The 26978-nt window shown below is 37.1% G+C and overlaps 2 protein-coding genes across 2 annotated transcripts; both read left to right on the top strand.

Annotated features, from left to right (window-relative positions):
- Positions 1-1833: 1833 nt before the first annotated feature.
- Positions 1834-2907, top strand: LOC112717985 (uncharacterized). Its single transcript, XM_025769929.1, has one exon. It carries the CDS (start codon positions 1834-1836, stop codon positions 2905-2907), a length of 1074 nt encoding a protein of 357 aa, XP_025625714.1.
- A 210-nt stretch (positions 2908-3117) lies between these two features.
- LOC140182074 (uncharacterized) lies at positions 3118-4056 on the top strand. Its single transcript, XM_072228177.1, has one exon. The coding sequence runs from the start codon at positions 3118-3120 to the stop codon at positions 4054-4056; it is 939 nt and encodes a 312-aa protein (XP_072084278.1).
- Positions 4057-26978: the final 22922 nt, after the last annotated feature.

Raw genomic sequence — 26978 nt, 5'->3', positions numbered from 1 at the left:
GTTTAGACGAAAATAGAGGTCTTACGATTCCTTGAAAAAGTTTAAATAGAACTTTAATTTTTTTCAGCATTTCTACCACGCATTATAAATGCACAACAAATTCCTACGAAAAAATCCACAAGCAACCGATTAAAGTTTGGCAGCGGGATTTTAAAAAGACCTTTCTGTTAAGTAATATTCTTTTAAAAGATTTTTAATAAAATAAAAGTAATTTGATATTTAAATATTTTATATAAAATAATTTTTCTCTATTTATCATGTTAAACTATTCTTTAAAGTCAAAAATACCTTTTAAAAAATAAAATTGTAACTTTTGAAAAAGGTTTTATTTTTTTAATTCTTCTAATGTTTTTTTTTTAAGTTAAACTCTTTTTTTCTTAAATTTACTTAAAAGAATTTTAAAATATTTTTTATTAAATTTTTTTCTGAGAATTTAATGACATCTATCTTTTATACACTAATTCTCAAACACATTAAAATATTTACAATCCAATAAAAAATCAATCCCCAATATTTTTTAAAATATTTTTTTAAACACATTATGGCCTAAAACATTATTTTAATTAACTATAGAATCAGTTATCTTTATAGAATACATATATAAAAGAATTTAGTTTTAACATACTGATAATATAAAATATTTTATATACTTATTTAATCATTATATTTATTCTTTTAGATAAACATTCACGTTATTAATATAAAAAATAATTATTTTTACTGATATAGTGTTACATAATTAAATTCTATTAAAAATACAAAAATTCATGTTAAAAATTATGAAACAATATATATAAACACACACAAATATATAATAAATAAGTTGACAACTGATTTTTGGTATTCATAAAATAATTTTGTTCATCATATCACTAGGCTTCTTGTTGATGAACCTCCGTTACAAGAATTACAAATACTCTTATAAAAAATGGAAATATGGAAGTGAAAAGGTTATATTTTTCTCCATCTATCTAAAGCAAATTGTTTATTTTAAGAATTTAATTTTAATTCATTCACAATATAAATTAATTTTTTGTAATCATTTAATTTATCTACTTTTTTAGATAATCATAATAAATGTAAAAAGTAAATTTTTGTTGACGTAACAATATATAATTAATGGACATGTAAATATTTTTTACGTTAATAGTGTATTAACATTATATTCTTACTTTAAATGTATAAATAAATTTTTACATAAATTAAAAATAACGTTGTCACATAAATGAACCTAACCAACAACTTGCATTGTGTATAGAAAACAATTACGTGAAATTTCTAGTTTTAGCATTGATACTGATCCGTACCAATAATTCAGGATCGAGGTTATACTTCAAAAATAGCATGTTTTAAACAGTGCAATATACCAATTCAACACCACGTCATTTATCCACTTCGTCACTTATCCCAGGAGAGAAATCCGATCAATTAGCTCGGATACAAAGCCGAAGATCTCGGACCCACTAACATATTCTACCAACTATAAATAGCGCTAATCGGATAGTCAAGAGGCATGAAAAAAAAGATACACTTGTGATAGTAGCGAAAGAATATTATTTCCTACTCATAAACTGACTTAAGCATCGGAGTCCTTTTTGCAGGTACTCCTCATTGCTCGGACGAGGCTCGTATTGGTGGCGCGATCTTCACTAGATACAGCCGATCAAACCTCTTGGATCCCAACCGACTTATACCTCGGTTTGAGCTCCTGGCAGGAACATTTGGCGCCCACCGTGGGGCCCGAGAGTTCATTCTCACCCCTCACCGAATTTTTAAGCTTTAGTTTATTTCCTATACTCGCACTGTATATTTTCCTCTTGCAGGAAATGAAGTATGATTGACCATTCCGAAACTCAACAGCATTCTCAAAACAACGCCGATCTCCTTGCGGCCAATTCCGTCCTCCAGGCAGAAAACCAGAGGCTAGCCGAACTCCTCGCAACACTGCAGAATGGCAGAGATCGAAAGAACGACAATAAGAAGATAAATGCTGACCAACACGAGGAACATCAGTCGGAGTCTAACGCAAAAATGGGAGAGACAATCCCAAAGAGCGTCAGGCGCAGGACCAACCCGTTCTCCGAGGAAATAATGAGCTTCAAGATGCCGCAGAATTTCACACTTTCGATGACACTGACACCATACAAAGGAATCGGAGATCCTAAAGTCCACGTTACAAAATTTGAGTCTATGATATTCCTCAACAGTGACTCAGACCCTCTCCTGTGTCGATCTTTCCCAACGTTCCTAGATGGGGCTGCCTTATTATGGTTTTCTAACTTACCTGCAGGATCTATTAACAACTTTGACGAGTTCGCCAAAATCTTCATTAATCATTTTGCAGCATCCAAGATATACGTCAGGGACTCAGACTACCTCAGCACCATCAAGCAGGGACAGCACGAGAGCTTAAAGGATTACATGACACGTTTTACAACAGCAGCAATGGAAATCCCCGACCTCAACCCAGAAGTACAGCTGCACGCAATAAAGAGCGGTCTTAGGCCAGGCAAATTCCAAGAAGCAATCGCTGTGGCGAAACCAAAAACACTGGAGGAATTCCGAGATAAGGCGATAGGGCAAATCGAAATAGAGGAACTCCGTGAAACTCGGAGGAACGAAAAGCCCGCGTCTAGAAAAGAAGAAGAAAGACCATACAGGCCCCAGAACAGAGACTCTAAAAGGCCTTTCAGGCTAGCCCCGAAGTTCGATTCTTATACCAAGTTCAACACCAAAAGGGAGGATATAATCAAAGAGATCCTCCACAACAAACTCATCAAACCACCAAGCCGAGCTGGCACATACCAAGACCAGAGATATGTAGACAAGACTAAACACTGCGCTTTCCATCAAAAGTTTGGGCACACCACGGACGAGTGCGTCATAGCCAAAGACACATTGCAATGACTGGCAAGACAAGGATTACTGGACAAATACATCGGTAGACAACTCCACAAAGAGCAACCAGCACCACACGAGGCAGAACACCCGAAAGCAAACGACGAAAAATCTCAGTGGCAGAGAAATCAACCACCTAAGAAAGTCATCAACTACATTTCAAGAGGCTTCGCGTGCGGTGGAGACACAAGCTCGGCCAGAAAGAGAAGCTACAGGGCCATGTTGGCAGTCCAAAACGAAACACACACTGACGTACCTACTCCAGAAGTCCCTGACATCACATTCACAAGCAAAGACTTCAACAATAAGACTCCCAACCTTGACGACCCTGTAGTCATCTCGGTAAAAACAGGAGACCTCTTAGTTCAGAAAGTCTTGCTAGATCAAGGAAGCAGCGCCGATGTCATGTTCCTATCGACCTTCAAAAAAATGCAACTCAACGAGAAAATTCTACAGCCGTCCTCTGGGGAACTCGTCGGATTCTCAGGGGAAAGAATCCCCGTAACAGGTTATGTATGGGTGAGGACAACCTTAGGGGAACCCCCTCACTCAAAAACTTTAGACATTCAATACTTAATTGTTGACTGTTTTAGCCCATATAACATTATCTTAGGGCGACCCTCTTTGAATACTTTCGGAGCCATAGTCTCCACAATTCACCTGTGTGTTAAGTTTTGTTCAGAAAAAGGAACCGTAGCTACAGTTCATTCAGACAGGAAGGAGGCGAGGCAGTGCTACAATGCCAGACTGAAAATACGGCAAACTCCAACAAGGAGAGTAAACTCGGTATATAATTCCAAAGGCATACCCGACCTCACCGATTTAGACCCCCGACTCCATCACGAGCAGAGGCCAACACCAATCGACGATCTCCACAAGGTGAGTCTGACCGAGGACAAAAATCAATTTACTAACATTGGTTCCACCTTGCTTGCAGGATACGAACAACGAATGATGAATCTACTCCGAACAAACGCCGACCTATTCGCATGGACCCCGGCCGACATGTCGGGGATAGACCCAGAAGTCATATGTCACAGGCTCGCCCTCGATCCTAAAGCCCGACCAAGAAAACAAAAGAGGCGGCAGCTCGGCAAAGAAAGGACAGAAGCAGCAACAAAAGAAACACAAAAACTGATAAGCGCAGGCTTCATCTGAGAATTACAATTCACTTCCTGGCTGGCAAACGTGGTCATGGTCAAAAAGAGCTCCGGAAAATGGCAGATGTGTGTAGATTTCATTGACCTTAACCGAGCCTGCCCCAAGGATTCCTACCCGTTGCCAAATATCGATAAACTCGTAGACAACACCTCCGGCTACCAGATTTTGAGCTTCATGGACGCATACTCAGGATATAACCAAATACTTATGCACCCAGACGACGAGGAAAAGACAGCTTTCATAACCGACCAAGGGAATTTCTGCTACAAGGTCATGCCATTCGGCCTCAAAAACGCGGGTGCTACATACCAGCGATTAATGGACAAAGTTTTCCAGAAACAAATTGGCAGGAACATGAAAGTATACGTGGATGATATGGTGGTCAAGTCAAACACGGAAGAAGAACACCTTAATGATTTAAAGGAAGTATTCGACCAACTGAAGAAATACAATATGAGGCTGAACCCAGAGAAATGTGCGTTTGGAGTCCAAGGGGGTAAATTTCTGGGATTCATGTTGACGAACAGAGGAATAGAGGCAAACCCTGAAAAATACAAAGCAATTTTAGAAATGAAGTTGCCATCCACAATTAAGGAAGTACAGCAACTCACAGGGAGGCTAGCCGCCCTCTCTAGGTTTCTACCCACAATGGCAGCAAAGTCGGATCATTTCTTCAACATACTGCGAAAGTCAAAACAGTTCGAGTGGACCGAGAAATGCAAAAACGCATTCGCCGAGTTCAAACAACGGCTCGCATCACCTCCCATACTGGCAAAACCAGTACCCGGTAACCCTCTGTATTTATACCTTTCAATATCAAATAACTCGATTCCATCTGTGCTTGTTACAGAAATAGGTCGGCAACAAAACCCAGTGTATTTCGTCAGCAAAATATTGCAAAATGCAGAAACGAGGTATCCAACTATTGAAAAACTGGCATATGCCTTAATAATCACAGCCAAACGTCTTAGGCACTATTTCCAAAGCCACAAGATTATAGTACGAACAAATCAACCCCTAAGGCAGGTACTGTCAAGGCCTGACCTCGCGGGAAGACTGACCAAGTGGTGCATCGAGTTGTCAGAATACGATGTTGAGTATCAACCTCGGACCTCATTAAAGTCACAAACACTAGCTGACTTTGTGACAGAACTTACACCAGACGAAGATACACACCCAGAATGGGAACTATATGTAGACGGAGCCGCTAATGAAGACGGCGGAGGAGCAGGTATAGTCCTCAGAGACAAAGATGGAATCTCCACCGAACAATCAATAAAGAACGCATTTCCAGTCAGCAACAACCAATCCGAGTACGAAGCGCTCCTAGCCGGCATGCGCCTAGCAAAAAGGTGTGGAATACAAAACATAAAGACTTATTGCGATTCTCCTCTTGGTAGTTCAGCAGGTAAACGACGTATTCCAGGTACGAGAACCCTCTTTAGAACAATATTATGCACAGGTAAAATGCTTAGCACGACAGTTCCAAAGCTTCGAAATAACTCATATAAGTAGAAACGACAACAACCGAGCTGATATACTATCCAAACTAGCCACAACTAGGAAATTAGGAACATCCCCAAACTTAACACACATAACTTTGGAACAACCAAGCATATACAATAAATCGGTTATGAGTATATCGCAGGAACAGGATTGGAGAACACCATACATTGAATTCCTGAAGTCCGGGAAGAAAGCCGAAAATATGGAAAACCCGAAACTTTTCCAGAGGAGAGCGAGTCTCTTCACAATCATAGGTGATGACCTATACAGGAGAGGATTCTCCCGACCCCTGCTCAAATGCCTAGGGAAGGAGGAGGCCGACCTCGCAATGGAAGAAACTCATGAAGGAATTTGCGGCACACATATCGGAGGGCGGAGCTTAGCTATAAAAATACTGAGGGCAGGATACTATTGGCCAACATTGAGAAAAGATTGCCTAGAAAAAGTCCGAAAATGCGACAACTGCCAAAGATGCTCGCCGATCATCCACAACCCAGCCGAGACTTTACATACGATAGAAATAAGATGGCCGTTTCACAAGTGGGGGCTCAACATACTTGGTCCTTTCCCAATCTCCAAAGGGCAGGTGAAGTTCCTGATTGTCGCAGTAGATTATTTTACAAAATGGATAGAAGCCCAACCCCTAGCAAAAATAACATCGGAAAAGGTAAAAGGTTTCATTTGGAAATTTATCATATGCCGATATGGACTGCTAATGGACATTATCACTGATAACGGTAGACAATTTACTGATAAAAAATAGCTTCTTTTTTGCATAATCTAAATATAAAGCATCACTTTTCCTCGGTAGAGCACCCACAATCTAACGGGCTCACCGAAGCTGCTAACAAAGTTATCTTGCAGGCTCTAAAGAGAAAATTAACACTTGCCAAAGGTCAATGGGCAGAATTAATACTAGAGATCCTCTGGGGTTACAACACCACTCCACAAAGCTCAACTAAAGAGACACCGTTCAGGCTAATGTTCGGATCCGACGCCATGATCCCGGTCGAAATATCACTCGGTCAGAACAACCTATTTCGACGAGGATATCAATGATCAAACTAGAGAAGTCGAGTTAGACCTACTAGAAGAAGTACGAGAAACATCAAGAATAAGACATGAAGCAATGCAACAATTAACTCGGAACAAACACAACACAAAAGTTAGACCCCGAACACTTCAGCAGGGAGACCTCGTGCTCCGACGATTGGAAGATGTTCGCAAACCCCTAGGGGAGGGTAAGCTCGCCGCCAACTGGGAAGGTCCCTTCAGAATCACAAAAGTACATGGTCGAGGTGCATACTCGTTACAAACATTGGAAGGAGATAATCTACCAAACACGTGGCACATCACGTCCCTTCGATTGTACCATACTTAAACATTTGTAATCTTTATTGGAGAACGGGGGGTACTCTTTTTCCTACCACCGAGGTTTTTTCCCAAAAGAAAAAAGGGGTTTTACTCGGGGAGCTTTTAACGAGGCCAACCACTCCAAATATCAGACAGATATGACAAAGAACAATCAGATCATTTTAAAGAGCAAATTCCATATTCATACTAAACAAAAAGATGTCCTCCAAAAGGTTAAACATCACCAAACACCAAAATACAAAATGAGCAAAGTCAATAGCTCAGACAAAGTCCAAAAATAACAAAAGAGGGGGGGCAACAATCATTTATCATTTACATGAGCATTCTCACCCTGGGCTTCATCCCCAGGCTCGTCATCAACTAAAACCCCACCAACGACTATCTTAGTAACATCAAAACGAGTGAGATCAAACTCAGGAGCAAAGACAGACACTTGACTAACTGCACGGTCGAACCCTGCAGCAAACATTTCAATACCACCATCCTCTAATTCTTGAACCCGAGTGGTCAACTTGCCTTTCTCCAAGTCATACTCCATTGACTGCTCCTGCATGGTCCAGATTTGGGCCCGCAAACGCCCAACATCACTTTCTAAGTCTTTCATTTTCTTGGTCAGATCAAGTATCACCTCGTCCCTCTCAGAAATCGATTTTTCAAGGAGCTTTGCTTTCTCAGCATCCTTTCTTTCCTAAGCACCTAAAAGCTCAGCACTACGACCAACGCACAACAGCCTAGTAGCAATGACCTGTCACAAAACAATGTCATAAAATAGTAAGCAGCCTCTTACAAACATAGAATAAACAAAAAACCATATTCTTACGAACCTGCATATACTGGCCAACAACTTCTCTCCCAACATTCTGCAGCAATTGAACATCATGAGCATTTTGGCCGACCTTATCCGACAAAGAAGAAAAAGGGAACCGATCACTGAAAACAGATTCCGAGGAAGCCCCGGGAGCAAAACCGTGCAAAGGCATTTGCTTCCTAACACCACTCTGAACACCAAAACCAGCAGCAATATCAAAACCAGATAAGATCTCCAGTGATCCCCCCGGCTCGGAACTTTTCCTTTTTTCCCCACGAGGATGAGCACTCGATTGAGCAACATCAGCATTATCTTCCTTAAGAATCTTACTAGCAGAAACCTCCTTCCCATCCTTTTTCTTTTCAAAAAACGACCTCATCTTTGCAAAAGACAAATTCGGAACTCTCCCACCTGAAATAAGAGAAACACGATCAATACAAACATATAAAATATAAGCAAAAGACGAACTCAACAGTAGCACTCACCAATGTATTCACCTAAACTAGCAGCATCTATCTCAAACCTAAGAAGCTCGACAATAGACAACAGTTTCCCAGAAGAACAAACACTAATTAAATTTTCCAGAACTAAGTCATCCTCCTCCGACCTCTCAAAAGCATCAAGAATTTGCATGGGTTCAGGACACCAATAAAGAGGAAATAACTCGCCAAGTTCGTCGTCCAGAAAGAACGGATACTCAGTCTCAGAAGAGCGAATTTTCACAAACATTTCTTTAAAACTTTTAAAGGAAGATTTAAACAACGAAAACAAGGCACGCCCAGGGTAACTACTCAAATTCACCCAAAGGCCTTTGCGAACACCTTTAGCTTGAAAAAGAGAAAAAAAAAACAAATTTAAAGAAGGAACGTGGTCCAGAAATGTCATCAAGATTTCAAAACCTCGAAGGAAAGCCCACGAGTTAGGATGTAACTGGGAGGGGGCACAGTTCAACTGGGTTAACACCATACATTCGAATGAAGTAAAAGGAAGTTTCACGTTCAGCTCAGAAAACAGACAAGTATAAACATAGAAATATGCCCAATCCCCCCTCTTCTCACAAACCCTCTCTTCCCCATTACAAGCAACCAACTCCACCCCACAAACAGCACCCTTGCGAACCCACTCTAAAGCATTAAGCGAAGCAAGCATCTTTGGATTTTGATATAGAGACGCATGACACTTGACATCAGCATGAACCCACTCATAAAGATCATCCTTTACTTCGACTACCTTATCCTCTATTTTTCTCATTCTGACAAAAAAGAAGAAAGATACTTGAAGGTAAAAAACAAAAACTAACCTCTGGAGGCCATTCCCTTTCTTGCAAAAACAGACAACACGAGGATGACAAAGTTAGTCCACAAATGTGATTTACAAACTACCCCTAGCCGCTAGATCAAAACTGTTGATATGACCAACAACAACAAAAGCCACGATCTCCTCGATCCATGGGCCCACTAGCAGGCCATCATCAATTACCTCCGGGAATCCGCGGCATCAATAAATGCACCCTTTCCATTCCCCATAACCCACTTTCACTTACCGCCACCTTTTTACTTCTTCATTTTTTCTTTAAAATTTTAAATAAACTTAACTGAATGAAATAGCGTCAAGGTCGAAACGAAGTCGAGCTTGGGGGTTCGGACATAGGTCAAACAACGCATAACGTCGGTCAAAAACGCTCAACTTGCTCTCGACCATAGCAAGTCAAGCTTGGGGGCTGTAATCCGTACCAATAATTCAGGACCGACGTTATACTTCAAAAATAGCATGTTTTAAACAGTGCAATATACCAATTCAACACCACGTCACTTATCCACTTCGTCACTTATCCCAGGAGAGAAATTCGATCAATTAGCTCGGATACAAAGCCGAAGATCTCGGACCCACTAACATATTCTACCAACCATAAATAGCGCTAATCGGATAGTCAAGAGGCATGAAGAAAAAAGATACACTTGTGATAGTAGCGAATAGAATATTATTTCCTGCTCATAAACTGATTTAAGCATCGGAGTCCTTTTTGCAGATACTCCTCACTGCTCGGACAAGGTTCGCATTGGTGGCGCGATCTTCACTAGATACAACCGATCAAACCTCTTGGATCCCAACCGACTTATACCTCGGTTCGAGCTCCTGGCAGGAACAGATACTATATTGAAAATTGAAAATATTTGATAACATAAAAATATTAGTAAAAAATACAAGAATCTATCTTATTTAATATTTATTAAATATTATAATAATTAATAAATATTAAATAAAATAAATTTTGATTTTTTTTATCTTTCAAATATTATATAATAGCTAAAAGAGATGACCGTTGCCTTGTATTTATAAAGCTAAGGATAGAAAACATTCAAGTTTAGATAACATGGCTTGATATTACATATATAACAAGTGGTGGGTCTAGGAAAAATTGAAGTGTTAGCTTTATGGCGAGTTTTCTTCTTTTTTTGGGTCACTGCTATGTGGCGAATATGTATTTGGCTAGAGGTCGATTTGTAGTAATATCCAACACGCTTCATCATATGGAAACATTGAAATGAACCCGTGACTAATGTTTGATTGATTTTATTTCATAATAGCATGTATGTGTATTATTTTATTTCGCATTTGTATTATGTTTTCATTATTGAATAATTTTTAAAACTAATTCTATATTAGCTGTCGGGACCAACTCATCAATCCATTTGGCCAGTGAACTGAGCTGTTCTTAATTAGTTTTATCATATATAATATCACGGAGCGGAATATAACTAATCATCATGTATAGGTTGAATCTTATATGAACACTTATTTAGCTATGACATACCCCAAGAAAAGATTTTTAGTCACGGAGTTGGGTACTCTGATAAAACTGCTCATTTTAAAAGTTAAATTATTAGGTGGATACATATAAATAATCATATATTTTAGATGACTTCTTATACAAAGTTTCTTTTAGATTTAAAATATGAATTTTATAAGGGTCTTTTTTATCTTATATTAAAATTCTTTTTTTTTTCTAAAAGAATTGAGATAACAAGAATCAAATATTAAATTTTTTTTAGTCATAAAATTAAAATTTTAACATTATATTAGACAGATATGTATAAATAATTATTTATTTAATGGGCACAAATATTTAAAATTTGACTCAGACAAAATATACTTTAAACTTTTAAAATATTCAAAAAGTTTCAAAGAATTTTTTAACATTTAATTTGATTTAACTATATCCTTAATATTTAAATATATTTTAATTTACTGTAATCATCAATTTTTTAACAATTAACTATTAGTCAAATTCTATTATTATAATTTTACTCCTATTTTAATCTGAAGTTAATCTCTCATGTCTTTCTCTACTCTTTAGGGTAGCAAACGGATTAGCTCGTCCCACTCCACTCTGTCTCGCCAAAAACCCATTATTTGGCAGATTAGCCGTTCCGCCTTGCCCCACCTAATAAGGTGATCCCAAATTTCTATTGTCAACAAATTTTTTTGTTACTGTAATCCTAGTCGACCTAAACTTCGCAGGTCGCGACTAGTGGCTATCATACTTATGTTATATCTATATCCTGTCTTTATTTTGTTCTTCCTTAATGTTTTACTTTATCTTCGCTTTTCGAACACGCTTTATCTTCCTTCCTCGATACGCGAGTGTTTTCGTTTGTGATTTTTCTTTTATTTTTTTTAGGCTTTTCATCAAATAATTCTATTCATTTATATATGTATTATAAATCCACCTTGATTTGTACCACCTTATTATCATTGACTTATGATTTGAGCATAAGAATTTGAACATTAGGGTGTTACACTTGTGATGTGGCTGTATCAAAGAGAGACTTGGATAATTAGATCCAATGGGTATTTTATCACTCGGTAACTTGGGCTAACTAGCCCAGAATTATCGATTAAAAGTTTATTAAGAGTTGCCTTTGTGACAAAACACCAAGAGTCAAAAGCCCACAAAGATCTTTCTCCTAACCCAAATAAGAAGTAACTGACTTCAAGTCATATAAATTCAAAAGAATTCTCATAATATAAATCGAATTTCGATTTTGAAAATTCCTAAATTCTAAGTATGCAAGATTTATGTAGGATAAGAGAAGTCGAATGTAACCACAAGAATTATCATAAATTTCACTTTTGTTTCCAATCTTAAAAGCTTTTCAAATATTTTTCATTAAGCTAAATTCCATTTATCTTTTTTTATACTTGAGGAAAAGCAAAGTCTTAAGTTTGGTGTTATGATGACAGGTCATCTTAAGCGATTTTTAGGGTTCCTTTTTCATTTATTTTCTTAAATTTAATCAAATTTCTTATGTTTTCTAAAGAAATTTAATAAATAATCAAATATTCAGAGTTGGGATAGTATTTTTATATTTTTAGGAGTTTTTGGCTAAAAAACAAGCAAAAATTAAAGCTTTTTCAAAAAAAAAACACAAGTACAGCAAAAGCGTGGCTTAAGGAACGAAAGCGTGCTTCAAAAAAAAAGGATAAATGGAGGCAACACACCAAAGGAGGCACGTCAGGCGGCCAAGCCACACACCTGTCGGCTAAGACCTATGCCCTGCGGCCTAACCTCACACTCGGCGTCCCCCACAAGGTCTTCTTCATGCCCGATGGACCATTCTCCATGCCCAGCGGCCCTCACCTAGCCTCCTGCATGCCCAACAGACCAGCACCTACGCCCAGTGTATGTGTGTCCCTAGAAAGAGAATTTTGGGCTTTTGTTCAATTTTCTCTAATACAAGCCAGACTTAATGATAATTACAACTCTAAGATAAAACAATTAAGGCCCAAGTTTAATTATCTACATTATTAGAAGCCTTAATCACATCCAAAAGATTCAAGATTCCAAAAGATTAGTTATTAATTCTTTCTAGAAATATAAAAAGATTTGGTTGTTAGAATTTGTTTTTAGATTATATTATTGTTGATTTGATTTGAATTTGAAGTAAGTAGTTATTTATCTTAGCTTTATCTCTGAAAGATAATATTAGAATATTTTTGAATTTGAATTCTAGAATTAGGATATAGATAAATGAACAAGATTCATAAGAGGGGACATCTAGGAGGAGGATCTTCAAATCCAAATCCCATACAGTTCCTCCACTTAGTTCTTTTTTTCATTGTTTTCTTTTGTTTTCCATGGGTAACTAATCTTCTATCTCAAAGGGTTAGGAGCTCTGTTTATATTTTTTATGTTTTATTAATCTACGTTTATTTTATTTTGAAGTCTTGTATTGATCTATTTCATGATTGAGTTATTCGTTCTTCATTCGAATTAGTGGTATCGTAAGGTATGCTAATCTCTTTTGAATTCTTTTATTATAATTGAAAATTTTGATATTTGAATTAAAGTTTGAAAATTCTCTCACACGACTCTTTGAATTTGGTTAGGAATAGTGGTTTAATTAGTGTGCGACATATACATAATTTTCAATCATTCTAATTTTGAATAAGTAACATATAATTCGGATTAGAACAATTTTTGAAAATTGTGTTTTCTTCTAAGATTTAATTGGATAGGACTGGCTTGAATATGTGACATATAATTCGACCTAAGGGCTACTTTTATATCTTATTTGAATCTAAATCAGTTTTTGTGCTTAACCTCTTTAATTAATTAACTGACAACTATTTAATTAAAGAGAAACTGAGAAACTAAGGAATTGGAAATCAGTTACTAAAGATTTGTCGTGAAAGATCTTTGCATACTTCAAAATAAGTAAGCAATATTTGATTTTTCTAAGAGCATAAGCATCTCCAAAATCCTTGACCCTCACCACCATTGTCTTCTCTCAAATCAACACTCAAGTTCTCTGTCCATAAGCATTCAAGCATTTAGCCTTCAAGTTCTAAAGTTCTTAACAAGACTTAATCTGCCCTCTTCAATCTCGGTTCTTTTAATCTAATTAGGTATTTAATCTGATATTTGCTTGCTTAATCCTTTAATTTTTGTGGGAATAATATCTACTCACCGTGGTATTACTTGAGCGATCCGGTGCACTTGTCAGTATCCCTGAGCTTTAAGTTTCGCTCATCATCATATTGGGATTGGATGATGATATATTGAAAATGACTGGAATTAGAGGTAGATATAGAACTGAGAGTTAGTAACTTAACCTTGTTTGGATTAGAAAGAACCCTAGGCTTGGAGTTTGTGAGTTTGGAGACTAGGATTTCCTAGTGAATTCATATATCTTTATATACTCTCTATTTAGAACTATTACCCTATTGGAAACTTTCGAGTTCTTCCACATTGTGGAAATTTCTATTTATCAAGTACAGGACGTGACGTACCTCCTTGAATGTGCCAGACTCTTTTGGTGATGCGAAGAAGACTTTAATTTCGGAGTTTATTTTTTTATGTAGCATTTCCTCCACTTTTGAATTTGTTATTGAATATTCCTCTTAGAGGTTTTATTTTGGAGAAATAGGATTGTATGTTGTATACTTTATGGTTTGTAATATTCTAGCTGGCCTTTTCTTTGCGGGTCGAGAGTAATTCTTATTATGTATCTATTCTAAATTATATGTATATATTTATGTATCCCTTTTGATCTTGTATTCTATGTCTCTTATCTTTAACGCTTCGAGTGTGATAACAGTTGTTGTTTTGTTTATCCTTCTTTTATAGCCTCCTAGTTAAATTATATTTCTTCAAATACTATGTATATATCGACATTTTAGGTATCGTAATATCTCACCGCTTCTGATTTATGACTATAGCATAAGCCTTTATATGGTAGAATGTTACATTTCTACTACTCTTTCTATTGTCAAAATTGTGTCTCTCCTCCACCATCTAGATAGTTTCTTATCCCTCTTTATATTCCATCCTTATTTTTATTTATTTTAAATAAAAAAATTCTAACCATTTTTTGAACCCACGTTTAATTCTATTTCTGTGTCGTCATCACTGATGCCACGTTGGAAAGGTATGATAATAATCTACCTATTGTGAGTACTTTCACAAAATATTCATTATTTTTTTGTGCTCAAATATGAGTAATGTGTTGATTGCTTTATTCACTTTTTAACAAGTTAAGTCCAAAATAATTTTGTTAATAAAATAAAATCTTAAAATATTTAGTAAAAATTAATGTAATTTTTAAAAATTTTTAGATGTCTCAACTATTAATTTGGTTCCTTGAAAAATATAAGTATAGATCATGCATGCCTTTTATTATAATCTCTTGTATACATGTGATGTTAATGCCATCTGTTAATTAATAAAATATGTTAAAAAATTAAGTCAATTTGGAATTTTGTGCGCGTCGTTAATGATTTACATGGGTATATAATCAGTGTCAGATGAAAATAAAAGATACCAAGATAACTAATTAATATAATTTATATATGGATACCGCTAGGGAGACAATGAAATATGTATACAATGTATACAATGGGCCGTTTATTAAGCCTGATTAATATTAATAGAAAGAATTAATCCATTAATAACCCTAATCCTATTATGGCTGTTTAGATTAACATACCACCCAATTTTTCATATTTTCACTTTTTTCCCAAATCACCCGACCCTTATTTTTGCTGTTCCCCCTCCCCCAACACCCAAACCCTCCCAATCTTTGCACACACCCGTTACGGCGCAGAAGCCTGAGAACCTCTCAAGTTGCAACCGAGGAAGGTCACCCCTGAACGCAATACTCTTCATCGTTGGCATCAAGGATGGCGGCCTCTCTCTGCTGAACATCCGGCCGTCTCTGCAACCGAGTCACAGGGCGCGACGCCGCCGATCAGGAACGCAACCAAGGAGCCCTCACCAACGAACCGAGTTGCAGCAAAGTTCTCCTCACGTGGACGCTTTCCTCTCCATAGCAGCGGTGCAGCCGACCCGAGAAAACAGCCGTCTGATGGTCAATAGTTCACCGGAAACACAATGAACATCATCTCTGAAAGAATCCTAACCATCCAATGTAAGTGGGTTTAGTTATTCATGTTTCAATTGATAATCGCTCTTGCATGTTTGAATGTAGATAGATTTTGTTGATTAAATCCTTGATTACCCATGGTGAACAAGCTGTGGTTGCTATTTTTTTAATTATTCAAATTTTTCTATTTGATTATTTTTCTATTTATTGAATTTAACTAATGCTTCCAGATACATGAGCAGGATAAGTACACAATATAAGTTTTTTTTTAAATGATGTGTGCCTCAGACAGCAATAAAACAATCTAAATATCCCAAATTCAAGGCTTCAACAAGACAGGTGTCCAAACCCTGTGGTTTAGTGTTCATTAGATAGTAAACAGTAATGGCATTCAAGATCTTAATTGAATTCAAGTGGAATGACATATATATCGTCAATCAAATTTCTTGGCTTGTTAGCTGTGCCTCTTATTATCATTGCTATTGATATCATTTTACTCTTTCAAACGCCATAATTGAGAGAGAACAAAAGCAACTTATAGTGATTAAATTCTTTATTTTTATTATATGTATGTGGACCAAATGGCATCAGGATATCATAGCAAAGGTTGCTATTAATATGCTATATAAGTCATTCTTTGCAATATGCCTCATTAAATGCATGGGTTTTGAGTAACTAAGAAGAAATTACATATATGTATGTATCTATAATTCATGGTAGCTTATTTTACCTGCAGCTTTACATAAAGTAAATTTCTTTCAGACTCTCAAAGAGAAGTCAGATTAACTCATTCCACCAACTTCCATACTTGCCTTATGGTTGTTTAATTGTTAGGTTGCAAAACTATGATTTTTCACTGTCTTGTCTCTGTTTACTTGCTCTGTCTATTGTCTAGCTAGTTTCATCTCTCATTTTTTTTATTGAAAATAACAAATGATTTATTATACTAACTACTACCAAATAGGTTATTAAATTACTTATTAAATTGGGATACTTTGTTTTGATAGACCGTGTATGATATGTGGTTGTGTTTGGTGTGTTTGTAATTGATGGCTGTGCTCCTCCTCATGGGTTGTTAATAATTTTATTTGTAGAACTTGGATGGTCGCTTTGATAGCGGATTGGATGGTTGAATTTCGTATTTGCTGCTATGTCTTCATGAGTTAGTTTTTTATCTCATTTATAGATGGTTACAAAAGGAAAATTGTGAGGTTTGATCTTCATGAGTGATCGCCTTTGAATTTATGTCACTATATATATTATGAGATCATTTTTTATTGTTAAATGCTCCTGAAATTGATTTTGAGAGCATCTTGGATTGTTGCTGGAATTGAGGATAGAATGAGAGTCGAGTGTTACAAACGAGGAAATTTTATTTTATTTCTTTTCCCTTAATTAATTAGTACTTGCATATATCATTGTTGCGTTGGTATTAGATGTATTCCTTTTTTTTTGTATTTGCTACTAACCCGATGTACACATGATGAGATCAATTATATGGCGGATGGTTAGTTTTTCAGGCAATTGGATGGTCATTTTTCATAATGGAGATTGCTATTTTGATTTTATTGTAGTGACAACACCTTTTTAAAAAGGTAATGCTAAAAGAGTCTCTGTTTTCTACGTAAACTAGTGTATATATGGTGCTGAAAAGCAGGTTCTAGTCTTAGATATTCAGTCCTGACGTTTACTGAAACAGATGGTTACTTTAATTCATTTTGTGGTGGTTATTTTTTGCTGTAGCCATTGTTGTTTGGTAATAATATGTTGTTGTGCTGTGTGATTCTTATTTACCATGCTCATTGTTGTGTTTATAATTGGTTGATTTGGTCTCTAAATCCAGTTAAATTCTTGCTGAAGATTTCCTTTCTCTATATGGGGCTGCTATTTTTTTTATTAGCAGCTAGAATGAATACAATTTTTATGTCTCATGTTATTTTAATTTTTCTTACTTGATTATAAACTGAAAAGAATATTCACTTGGATTGCAGAGAACCTATTGAGTGATTATTTATTCACGGTGATCATACATTCTCCTACAGTCCAAGCTATAAATCAGATGGGTAAAAAGGAAGTGAGATCACCATTCTCGGCTCCGAGCACGAGGACGTTGAAATAGCGTACAGAAGGATTGCCAAAAGGGAGAAAGTTCAAAAGAAAAAAAACTTAGCATACTTAAGATAATGTACTTGATAAGATTTGAATATTTACCTTATATGCTAGTTAGAGTCTTTGGAATTTATTTATGACACATTGGGATGACATTTTTGTGGTGGATCCCTTTTTTTTTTAGAACTTATGTGAATCTGTTGGTGTAAAAGAATTCAAGCATGACACTGAAGAGTGAGTCGAAAATGACCATCTATTTTTCTTATGAAAGTAACCATCTAGATACATGGTGAACCGAACATCCAGTATACTATTTCTTAGTACAGGGATATCTCTTTTGTATTTCAAGCTGACATTACTTGAATCTGATAAGTGTTGACTTCATTATCACTGTTCTTGAACCAATATACTATAATTTGTTTTGAGTACCTGCTACAGTTTACAAGGGTTGAATACCCGAAAACAACCATCCACGTATACAGTTACAGTAAACATCCGATTTCATACATAAATAAACATCCAACACATATAAGTAAAGATAAACATATAACTACTATCTAAAGCGACTAGCTGCACACCGAATGAAATTAATCAAGCTCCTTATACAACAAAGCATCGGAACTTATCTAGATTAAATTGGTTCATTGAAATTAATCAAGTCTAGTTTCTTGCAACAATTATGAACATACCGGATACCAATATCTTTAGAGAATAAAGCCACCCGTTGCTAACAACAAAGCATCACACTTGGCATTTGCGTCTTTGAAAAATATCATCTTCATCTACAATTGCTGACAAATGAATAACTATTGAAATCCTATATCCATGAAGAAAAATATTAAAGGTACTCGAAACCATTTCCAACAGATTCTAACTGCTGCCGAATGAGCTTAACAAAGACATGTAACTACCAGCTTGTTGGCGCTCATGCCGACAAACCGGAACAGCAAAATTCCATATTTTGAGAGGCCTCCAGAGGAACCACCTGCTAAATAACACAAAAAGATGACAACAATTAACTATTTGCATAGTAATGTACTAAATAATCGTGCAAGGTCGGATTAATTTAATCATGTATTGGAGCGACATTTAATTTATTCTCTATCTAGTTTATTCATCATATAAATATAGTTAATCTAAATATGCAGGATAAATATTTAGTCAACCATGAATTCATATCTCTTGAATATTTAACAATTATTTTACAGAGAGTCTAAATAACCACATCTCCATTAGCTATATTTTATATTATATACTTCACTAATACGGTTCCAGTGGAGCTTTGGAATCATTATCACACGCAAATTCTGCACATATCAAATATACATGACATTGAATTATCACATGCGAATTCTTCGTCCATATAATCATAAAAAGAATTTAATAAAATCATAGAAGTGGTTGCATGTGGAGTGCTTCTGTTGCATCTACTGAAGCATTTAACATAAAAAAGAGCCCCCTACTTTCACTAAGTGGAATGAATAAAAATCATAAACAAATAACCATCCACTATGCATGCCCCCACATAAATTGCTTACCTTGTTGGATTCCTCACCCTCTTTTACGCAATGGTTGGGATCATTGTTATGTGAATTTGATGAATTTCCGTTACTGACGACCAATAGAACACCACATAGCGGTTGAATGAAATTCAATTCCATTTATGCTCTTCCGAGGTGTGATGGACGTCTCAAACCTGACTCCACTTGTAATCCCTCTAACTTGTGAATGCCGACGTCGCAAGGAAGACGCAAGCCGGCAGCGACGGAATGCCTAAAGATAACAAAATTTAAGATAAATGCTGGCCAAACATAGGAATTAAATAAAAAGTTTCACTCAGGCATTTCATCGAGCATATGATGTGCACAATATGTAAACAAGGATTTTCCACTCAATTTATGCAGCAATCAAATCAAAAAAACCAGCCATCAAACATTTTGGAATCCAAAAAGTATCAATCCATTAATCTAAGCCTAATCTAAACACTAAAAGCAAATTTAAAAATTAGTTAACATAAATAAACAAAAGAACACGGGAAGGAGGAAGCATGGAACCTGCGTTGGTGAAAGGGGAAGAACGAAAAGAGAGGAGTAGCAGAGGCGGCGGCACAGAGCTCAGCCGTTGCTGGGTTGCACTGGGGTTTCTCGCAGGTGGACTTGATGCGGTGCCGTTAAAACGCGCCGGACGACCAGAATGCCCTGCTGGGAGTTCACCAGTGCGGACTTCTGGTGACAAGACACGAGCCAGGGAGAAGATGCGTTATCACCGTCGGCAGGAGAAGCTGCGTTTTTGGTCTGTCCTTGCCCTTCAGAGAGAGATGTTCGTGGTTTTGGATTTCATATAACTGAATCCTAATTTTTCAAAAAACTCAAATTATCAAATCTTTATAATTAATACTTGTATCCATAATTTAATTTTAATTTCAATTAAACCCCCATTGTATGCATTGTACAATAAAGCTATTGTCTCCTCATACTTTTCCTTTATATATTGATACAGAATTTATAATTCAATGTCTGTAAAGTTATTGGTAACTGCATTGGGTCACATTAAGTAATACCATGATGAGTGAGTTATTGTTTTTATAAGGACTAAAGGATTACGCAAGCAATAATTGGTTAAGTATTCTAGTCAAGTAATTCATATTGAGATGATGAACAATTAATTAAGGATTGAATGACTTAAATGAGAATGAAACAAAAGCAGTAAATAACAAGAATATAAATGGCGGAACTAATAAAGTGTTGGGAATGTAAATGAAGAAATCTTAAATTGCAAGAAATTAAGGACCGAAAAGTAAATAACAATGAATCAACAATATTCAATTGATTAGAAATTAAAGCAAGATGGAATTTAAGAGATTGAAAATAAATAGAATGATAACTTGCAATATAAGAAATATAAAACAAATAAGAATATGATATGAATTAAAGATATTAGGGATTGGAGATGTTGAATCTTTCTAAATCAATGATTCTCACTTCCCTTTTAATCATGCAATGTTAGATCTCTCCCAGATCATAAGTAATTGAACTCCAATCTCTTGGTAATTCAATTTTTCTAAACATGATCAAATGTCAATTCCTTGATTCAATGCTCATGAAAAGAGGTGAAGCATAAATTTTTATCCCAAGCCACACAACTCTTAAAAATTCCAACTCAGATTGATTATATGTCACATATCCAGTTCTGAATCAAAATCAAAAGGCTTGTGAGAGTAAAGTTTTAAATTGAATTGCTATGATTCCTTTTCCAATGCTTTCATAGAATTCAAATAGATTTAATTCCTCTTCTGATAAAACTGAATCTGTGAAGGGGAAAAAACTCTCTCTTAGATAAATAGAGATTGAATTAAGAAGAGAAGAAAACAAACATCAATTCATTACAATTCAACAAAGCTCCTCTCCCTAATGAAGAAAGGAATTAGTCATAGCTAAAATAAGTACAAAATAAAATTCAAAATGAAGAGAATGGAAAAGCAGAAGTCCCCTATAAAGTCCTCACTCTGTCCCTTATATACTACTCTAGCCTCCTAATTCAAATTCAACTCCAATTACAAATTTATATTTCATTTCATTTACTACCCATGAGGCTTGATGAGGCTTATTCTCTGAATTGGATCTTGTGGGCTTTTGAATTGAACACTTCAAAGTGATTCTACTTTGGTGTTAGTTGCACTAACCCTTTCAAGCTAACAGGGTTATCAATGCTGAGGCTCCAAGGGTTCACAGGGTAAGATAGCGTTAATAAGGATAACACCCCTCAACATTGACATTACCAATGCCCAACACACTATCTAAATAAAGCTTTCAGGGTCCAGACCTCATCGCTAGCGTTATTATAACTAACGTCCCCTTTACTCAGCGTTACTAAGGCTTTTAACTCAATTGCCAACTCATGCTGTTGTGAATATGCACAAGTGATTCATACGCACAAATCCTCCATCTTGCGTATGAATGAATCTATGTGTACACACAAGTTTTCCATCATGCGTACACATGACATGTGCGTATGAAAGTTTGCAAAAGTTTCTAATCGTAGGCGTTACCTTTGAGGGCGCTTTGTTGTCTTGGCATTACCAATGCCGTGACATGCTCCAGAATCAAATCTTGTGACATAGGCGTTGCTCGAGAGGGGCACTGATGACAAGTCATCATATACCCATTTTTCAAGCTAATTTCACTTGTTTTATTAGTCTTTATACACTTTCTTGTATCATAAGTAAGTGATTTGGAGTGAAAATGCATAACTTCTTTAAATCAAACAATCACCATGAAATTTGTGTTAACTCATGAGGTTTAAGCTAATTTGGATTGAATTTTAATTGATTTATAAGCCTTGTGAATTTAGTGATACTTGGAGTGGTTGTTTTGGTTTAATGTAGGTGAAGAAAAGAATAAAAGAGAAAAACGTGGCCTAAGAAAGCGTGACTAAAGGAGAAAAAAACGTGGTCAAAGGAAGGAGAAGTGTGCCGCATGTAAAGAGGGGAGGCAAGCATTGCCCTCCACAAGGGCACACTGCCCTCTAGGAGGGCAACATAAGGCACTAAAGCATAAAAGGGCAACTCTGCCCTGCCCACTACAAGGGCAGAGCACAAATTTGTGCCTTGGAATCAAGAAGAACAAAATGTTGCCCTGCCCTCCTCAAGGGCAGTATCGGGCTCACCAAGGGAAGAAAATCAAAGGAAAATGCCTACAATGCTTGCCACAAGAGTTGAACACGGGACCATGAGGAAGCAAGGAACTAGGCTCCATTATGGTGCCAAGAAAGCCAAGGAAATTGAATAAGCGTGTGTTTCTGCCAGGATTCGAACGCGGGACTTCAGTTTGGAAACACTGCCCTGCCCTCCGCGAGGGCAGGGCAGCATTTTGTTGGTGCACAACTCTGGCGCACCAAGGCACCCTTCTGGCGCACCGCAGCATCATCTGGCAGCACCAGCAGCGCACCACGGCACATTTCTGGCGCACCAATTTTTTCTGCCCTGCCCTCCGCGAGGGCAAGGCAGCATTCTGCGCACCAAGCCTGCACCACGCCGCACCACGCACGCACCAAGCACCAAATCCTGCCCTGCCCTCCACAAGGGCAGGGCAGCCTCCTGGAAGCTATTGTTTGTGGGCCAAAAATTGAATTAAAAATCCAATTTAATTCATTTCTTCACCAAATCAAAAGCCCATCCAAATCCCAAGATCCAAGAATAGAGAGTGTATAAATAGGAGCTAGTTTGATGTAATTAGGACTTTTGACTTGATTTTTGAATTTTGCACTTTCTTTGAGCTTTGAATTTTTGCAACTTTTCTTGAGAGACTGAACCGAGATTTTAGAGAATTGGGGAGGAGAATTGATCTCTCTTCTTCCTCATTCTTGCTTGGGCACTTTTAATTTTCTTGTTTGAGTCTTGGGTGTTAAGAATTGAGGAAATTCTGTCTCAACCTCCACTCAAGAGCTCTTTAATTTCTCTTCTGCATAATTGAACTCATTTACATTTCCTTTACTGCTTCTTCTTCAATTTCTTGTTAATTGCTTTTGAGAGCTTGGATCTAGGAAGGTAATTGAGATCTAGGCTCTGCTACCTAGTCTCTGGAGTCCTGAGATCCCAATTTACTTTTGGTTCTTCTGTGAACCCTGCTGCACTTTAAATTTCAATTTCTGTTTGAATTCTAATTGCTTCTAATTCAGTTTCTGCTCTATTAATTGTGACAATCCAATTTCTCTTTGTCTAGATTCTGCAATCCCAGTCCTCAAATCCCTTTTACATTCAAGCAATTTACATTCCTTGCCATTTAAGTTACTGCAATTTACATTTCTTGCACTTTAAGCTTCAGTCATTTACTTTCTTGTTCTTTAAGATTCAGCAAGTTTATTTTCCTGTTCTTTAATTTACTGCAATTCTCCCTTCTCCCTTTATATTCCAAGCAATTTAGCTTCTGTTAAATACAACCCACTCAACCAAAACTTGATTCGCTTGACTAAATCAACCACTAAACTAAAATTGCTCAATCCTTCAATCCCTGTGGGATCGACCTCACTCATGTGAGTTATTATTACTTGATGCGACCCGGTACACTTGCCGGTGAGTTTTGTGTTGGATCGTTTTCCACACATCAAGTTTTTGGCGCCGTTGCCGGGGATTGAAATAGATTGACAATGATTAAGTGAAGTGGAGATCTAGATCAAGCATTTTTTCTTTTCTGTTATTTTAATTTTGACTAACACACTAACTGTTTGAATTTTTGCTTAAACTAACTAAAACTTCATTCTAGCTATAGATTGAAGTTTCATTGGTTTTCTGGATCTGTGTGTTTATTGTTGTGTGTTTGTATGTCAGGTACAGGAAGATCTTCCCCTGTCCTCTCTGAAATTGACCAAAGAACTCTTCGGATAATAAGAAGAGCTGAAAGAGGGAAGAACGTTATTGGAGAGGAAGAATCTGAGGAGGAATTCCAAGAAATGGAAGGAGATCTCAATCAACCAGGAGGAGGGGCCAACAATAACCAACAACAACGAAGAGTCCTGGCTTCATATACATTTGCAAATGCTAGACACTGTGGAAGTAGCATTCTTCCTCCTAATGTCAATGCAAACAATTTTGAACTAAAGCCACAACTCATCACGTTGGTTCAAAACAACTGTTCTTTTGGAGGAGGGCCTTTGGAGGACCCAAATCAACATTTATCTACCTTCTTGAGAATCTGTGACACTGTGAAAACCAATGGTGTGCCTCCTGATAGCTACAAGTTGTTGCTCTTTCCATTTTCTCTCAGAGATAAAGCCACTCAATGGCTAGAGACCTTTCCAAAAGAAAGCATCAACACTTGGGATGACTTGGTAAGCAAGTTTCTTGCCAAATTTTATCCCCCTCAAAGAATCCTAAGATTGAAGACTGAGGTGCAGACATTCACTCAAATGGAGGCTGAAAACTTATATGAAGCATGGGAAAGATATAAGGCTCTATTGAGGAAATGTCCACCAGAGATGTTCACTGAGTGGGACAAGTTGCAGAACTTCTATGAGGGACTCACTCTTAAGGCTCAAGAAGCACTTGATCATTCAGCTGGAGGCTCTTTGCAACTCATGAAAACTACAGAGGAAGCTCAAAACCTCATTGATATGGTGGCCAATAACCAATATTTCTTTGCTCATCAAAGACAACGCCAACCATCATAAAGAAGAGGAGTAATGGAGTTGGAAGGAGTGGATTCAATTCTGGCTCAGAACAAGATAATGCAGCAGCAGATTCAACAACAGTTTTAGCAAATGGCCAAAAGGATTGATGGCTTGCAAGTTGCATCAGTGAGTGCCACAAGCCAACCACCAACTACTTGGGTGCAAAGTGAAGAAACTCAAGAGGAGCAACAGCAAGAGCAAGTCCAATACATGCACAACCAAAATCCTGGAACAAATGAAGTCTATGGTGATACTTACAATCCATCTTGGAAGAACCATCCCAACCTCAGATGGGGAGACAACCATAATCAAAACCAACAACCATGGCAAAGAAACTCAAGTCAGAACAATTGGAAAAGCACAAACCACAACCCCCAGCCAAATACTAACCAAAATACATACAGAAAACCACAAAATAATTACCCCAACTCTAACCATTATCCACCCAATAACCACCCAACAAATCAAAACACCTATCATCATCCATCAACACCCCAAAACCAACCAATCTCACAAGATTCCCAGAGGATCACCAATCTAGAGATGCTCATGGAGAAAATGATGAAGAACCAAGAATTAACAACAAAGAACCAAGAAGCGTCCATGAAGAACTTAGAGAGACAAATTGGGCAAATCTCCAAACAGATTTCTGTTGAAAGACCATCAAGCTCACTCCCTAGTGACACCATTCCCAACCCAAAGGAAGAATGCAAGGTCGTACAACTAAGAAGTGGAAAAGTGTTAGTGGATGATAACCAAGGAGCAACCAAGAACAATGACAATGAGCCAACAAAGAATGATGAATCCATCAACAAGGACATGTTAAGCAAGGATGTCCCTGAAAAACTCACAGAGGAAAACAACGAACCACAGAATCTGAAGAAAGGAAAGCAGATCAGGGAAGAACCAAATCCAAGACAATATCAAGTGGAGAAGAACTTAACACCACCACTGCCTTATCCATAGAGATTTCACAAAGAGACAAAGGATCAGCATTTTCACAAATTTCTTGAGACTTTCAAGAAGCTGGAAATCAACATACCTTTAGCTGAGGCATTAGAGCAAATGCCTCTGTATGCCAAGTTCTTAAAGGAGCTCATCAACAAGAAGAGAAGTTGGAATGAAAAGGAGACTGTAATGCTTAGTGAAGAATGCAGTGCACTCATTAAAAAGGGACTCCCTCCCAAGCTTGAAGATCCTGGAGGTTTCTTCCTACCCTGCACTATTGGAAACCTATTCATCAACAAGGGAATGTGTGATTTAGGAGCAAGCATAAATCTAATCACATATTCTTTAGTGAAAAAGCTTGGCATAGAGGAGGTGAAACCAATACAGATGTCTTTGGAGTTGGTGGACCAATCAGTAGTATATCCTAAAGGGCTGATTGAGAACCTTTTAGTTAAGGTTGACAAGTTCATATATCCTGCGGATTTTGTGATCCTGGATTCTTCAGAAAATGGCAATGACTCCATAATACTTGGTCGACCATTTTTGGCCACTGCTAGAGCCATTGTGGATATAGAGCAGGGAGAGTTAACCCTCAGGATGCATGAGGAGAGCATCACCTTGAAAGTCTTTCCAGAATTACAAAGGAATGAAGAAACAAGCAAAACAAGTGGTGACTTCCTTCCAAAGCAAGCAACCGACAAGGCAGTAGAACAGAAAAACAAGCAGTTGCAAGAAGAAAAAGGATTTCAAAAGGAAGCAGGGGTGATAAACAAGAAGGAAGGTATCACAACCCAAGTCACTGTCAAGAAAGAAAGATCAACAAGAAAGAAAAAGATGAAGAGCAAGAATAAGGCTCACAAAGGGTGGAAGAACAAGAAAATCCCAACTGAAGGATTTTCTAAAGGTGATAAGGTGCAACTAGTATATCAACAGCTGGGAACAGAAGATTATTACACTGTCAACCAAATACTTTCTCTTGAGCATATTGAAATTGAGCATCAAGGCACACAGAGAAAGCTTACAGTGAGAGGTGACAAGTTGAGACATCACCAACATCAACCACCCTAAAGGGAGTTCAATGTCAAGCTAGTGACAGTAAAAGAGCGCTTCATGGGAGGCAACCC

This window comes from Arachis hypogaea, chromosome 1, assembly GCF_003086295.3.
Source record: "Arachis hypogaea cultivar Tifrunner chromosome 1, arahy.Tifrunner.gnm2.J5K5, whole genome shotgun sequence".
Taxonomy (NCBI): Eukaryota; Viridiplantae; Streptophyta; class Magnoliopsida; order Fabales; family Fabaceae; genus Arachis; species Arachis hypogaea.
The sequence above is the reverse complement of the archived record's forward strand: the minus strand, read 5'-3'. Positions and strand labels throughout refer to the sequence as shown.

Coding starts and splice junctions, on each gene's coding strand:
- LOC112717985 (XM_025769929.1), top strand. CDS start 1,834: ATGATTGACCATTCCGAAACTCAACAGCATTCTCAAAACAACGCCGAT.
- LOC140182074 (XM_072228177.1), top strand. CDS start 3,118: ATGTTGGCAGTCCAAAACGAAACACACACTGACGTACCTACTCCAGAA.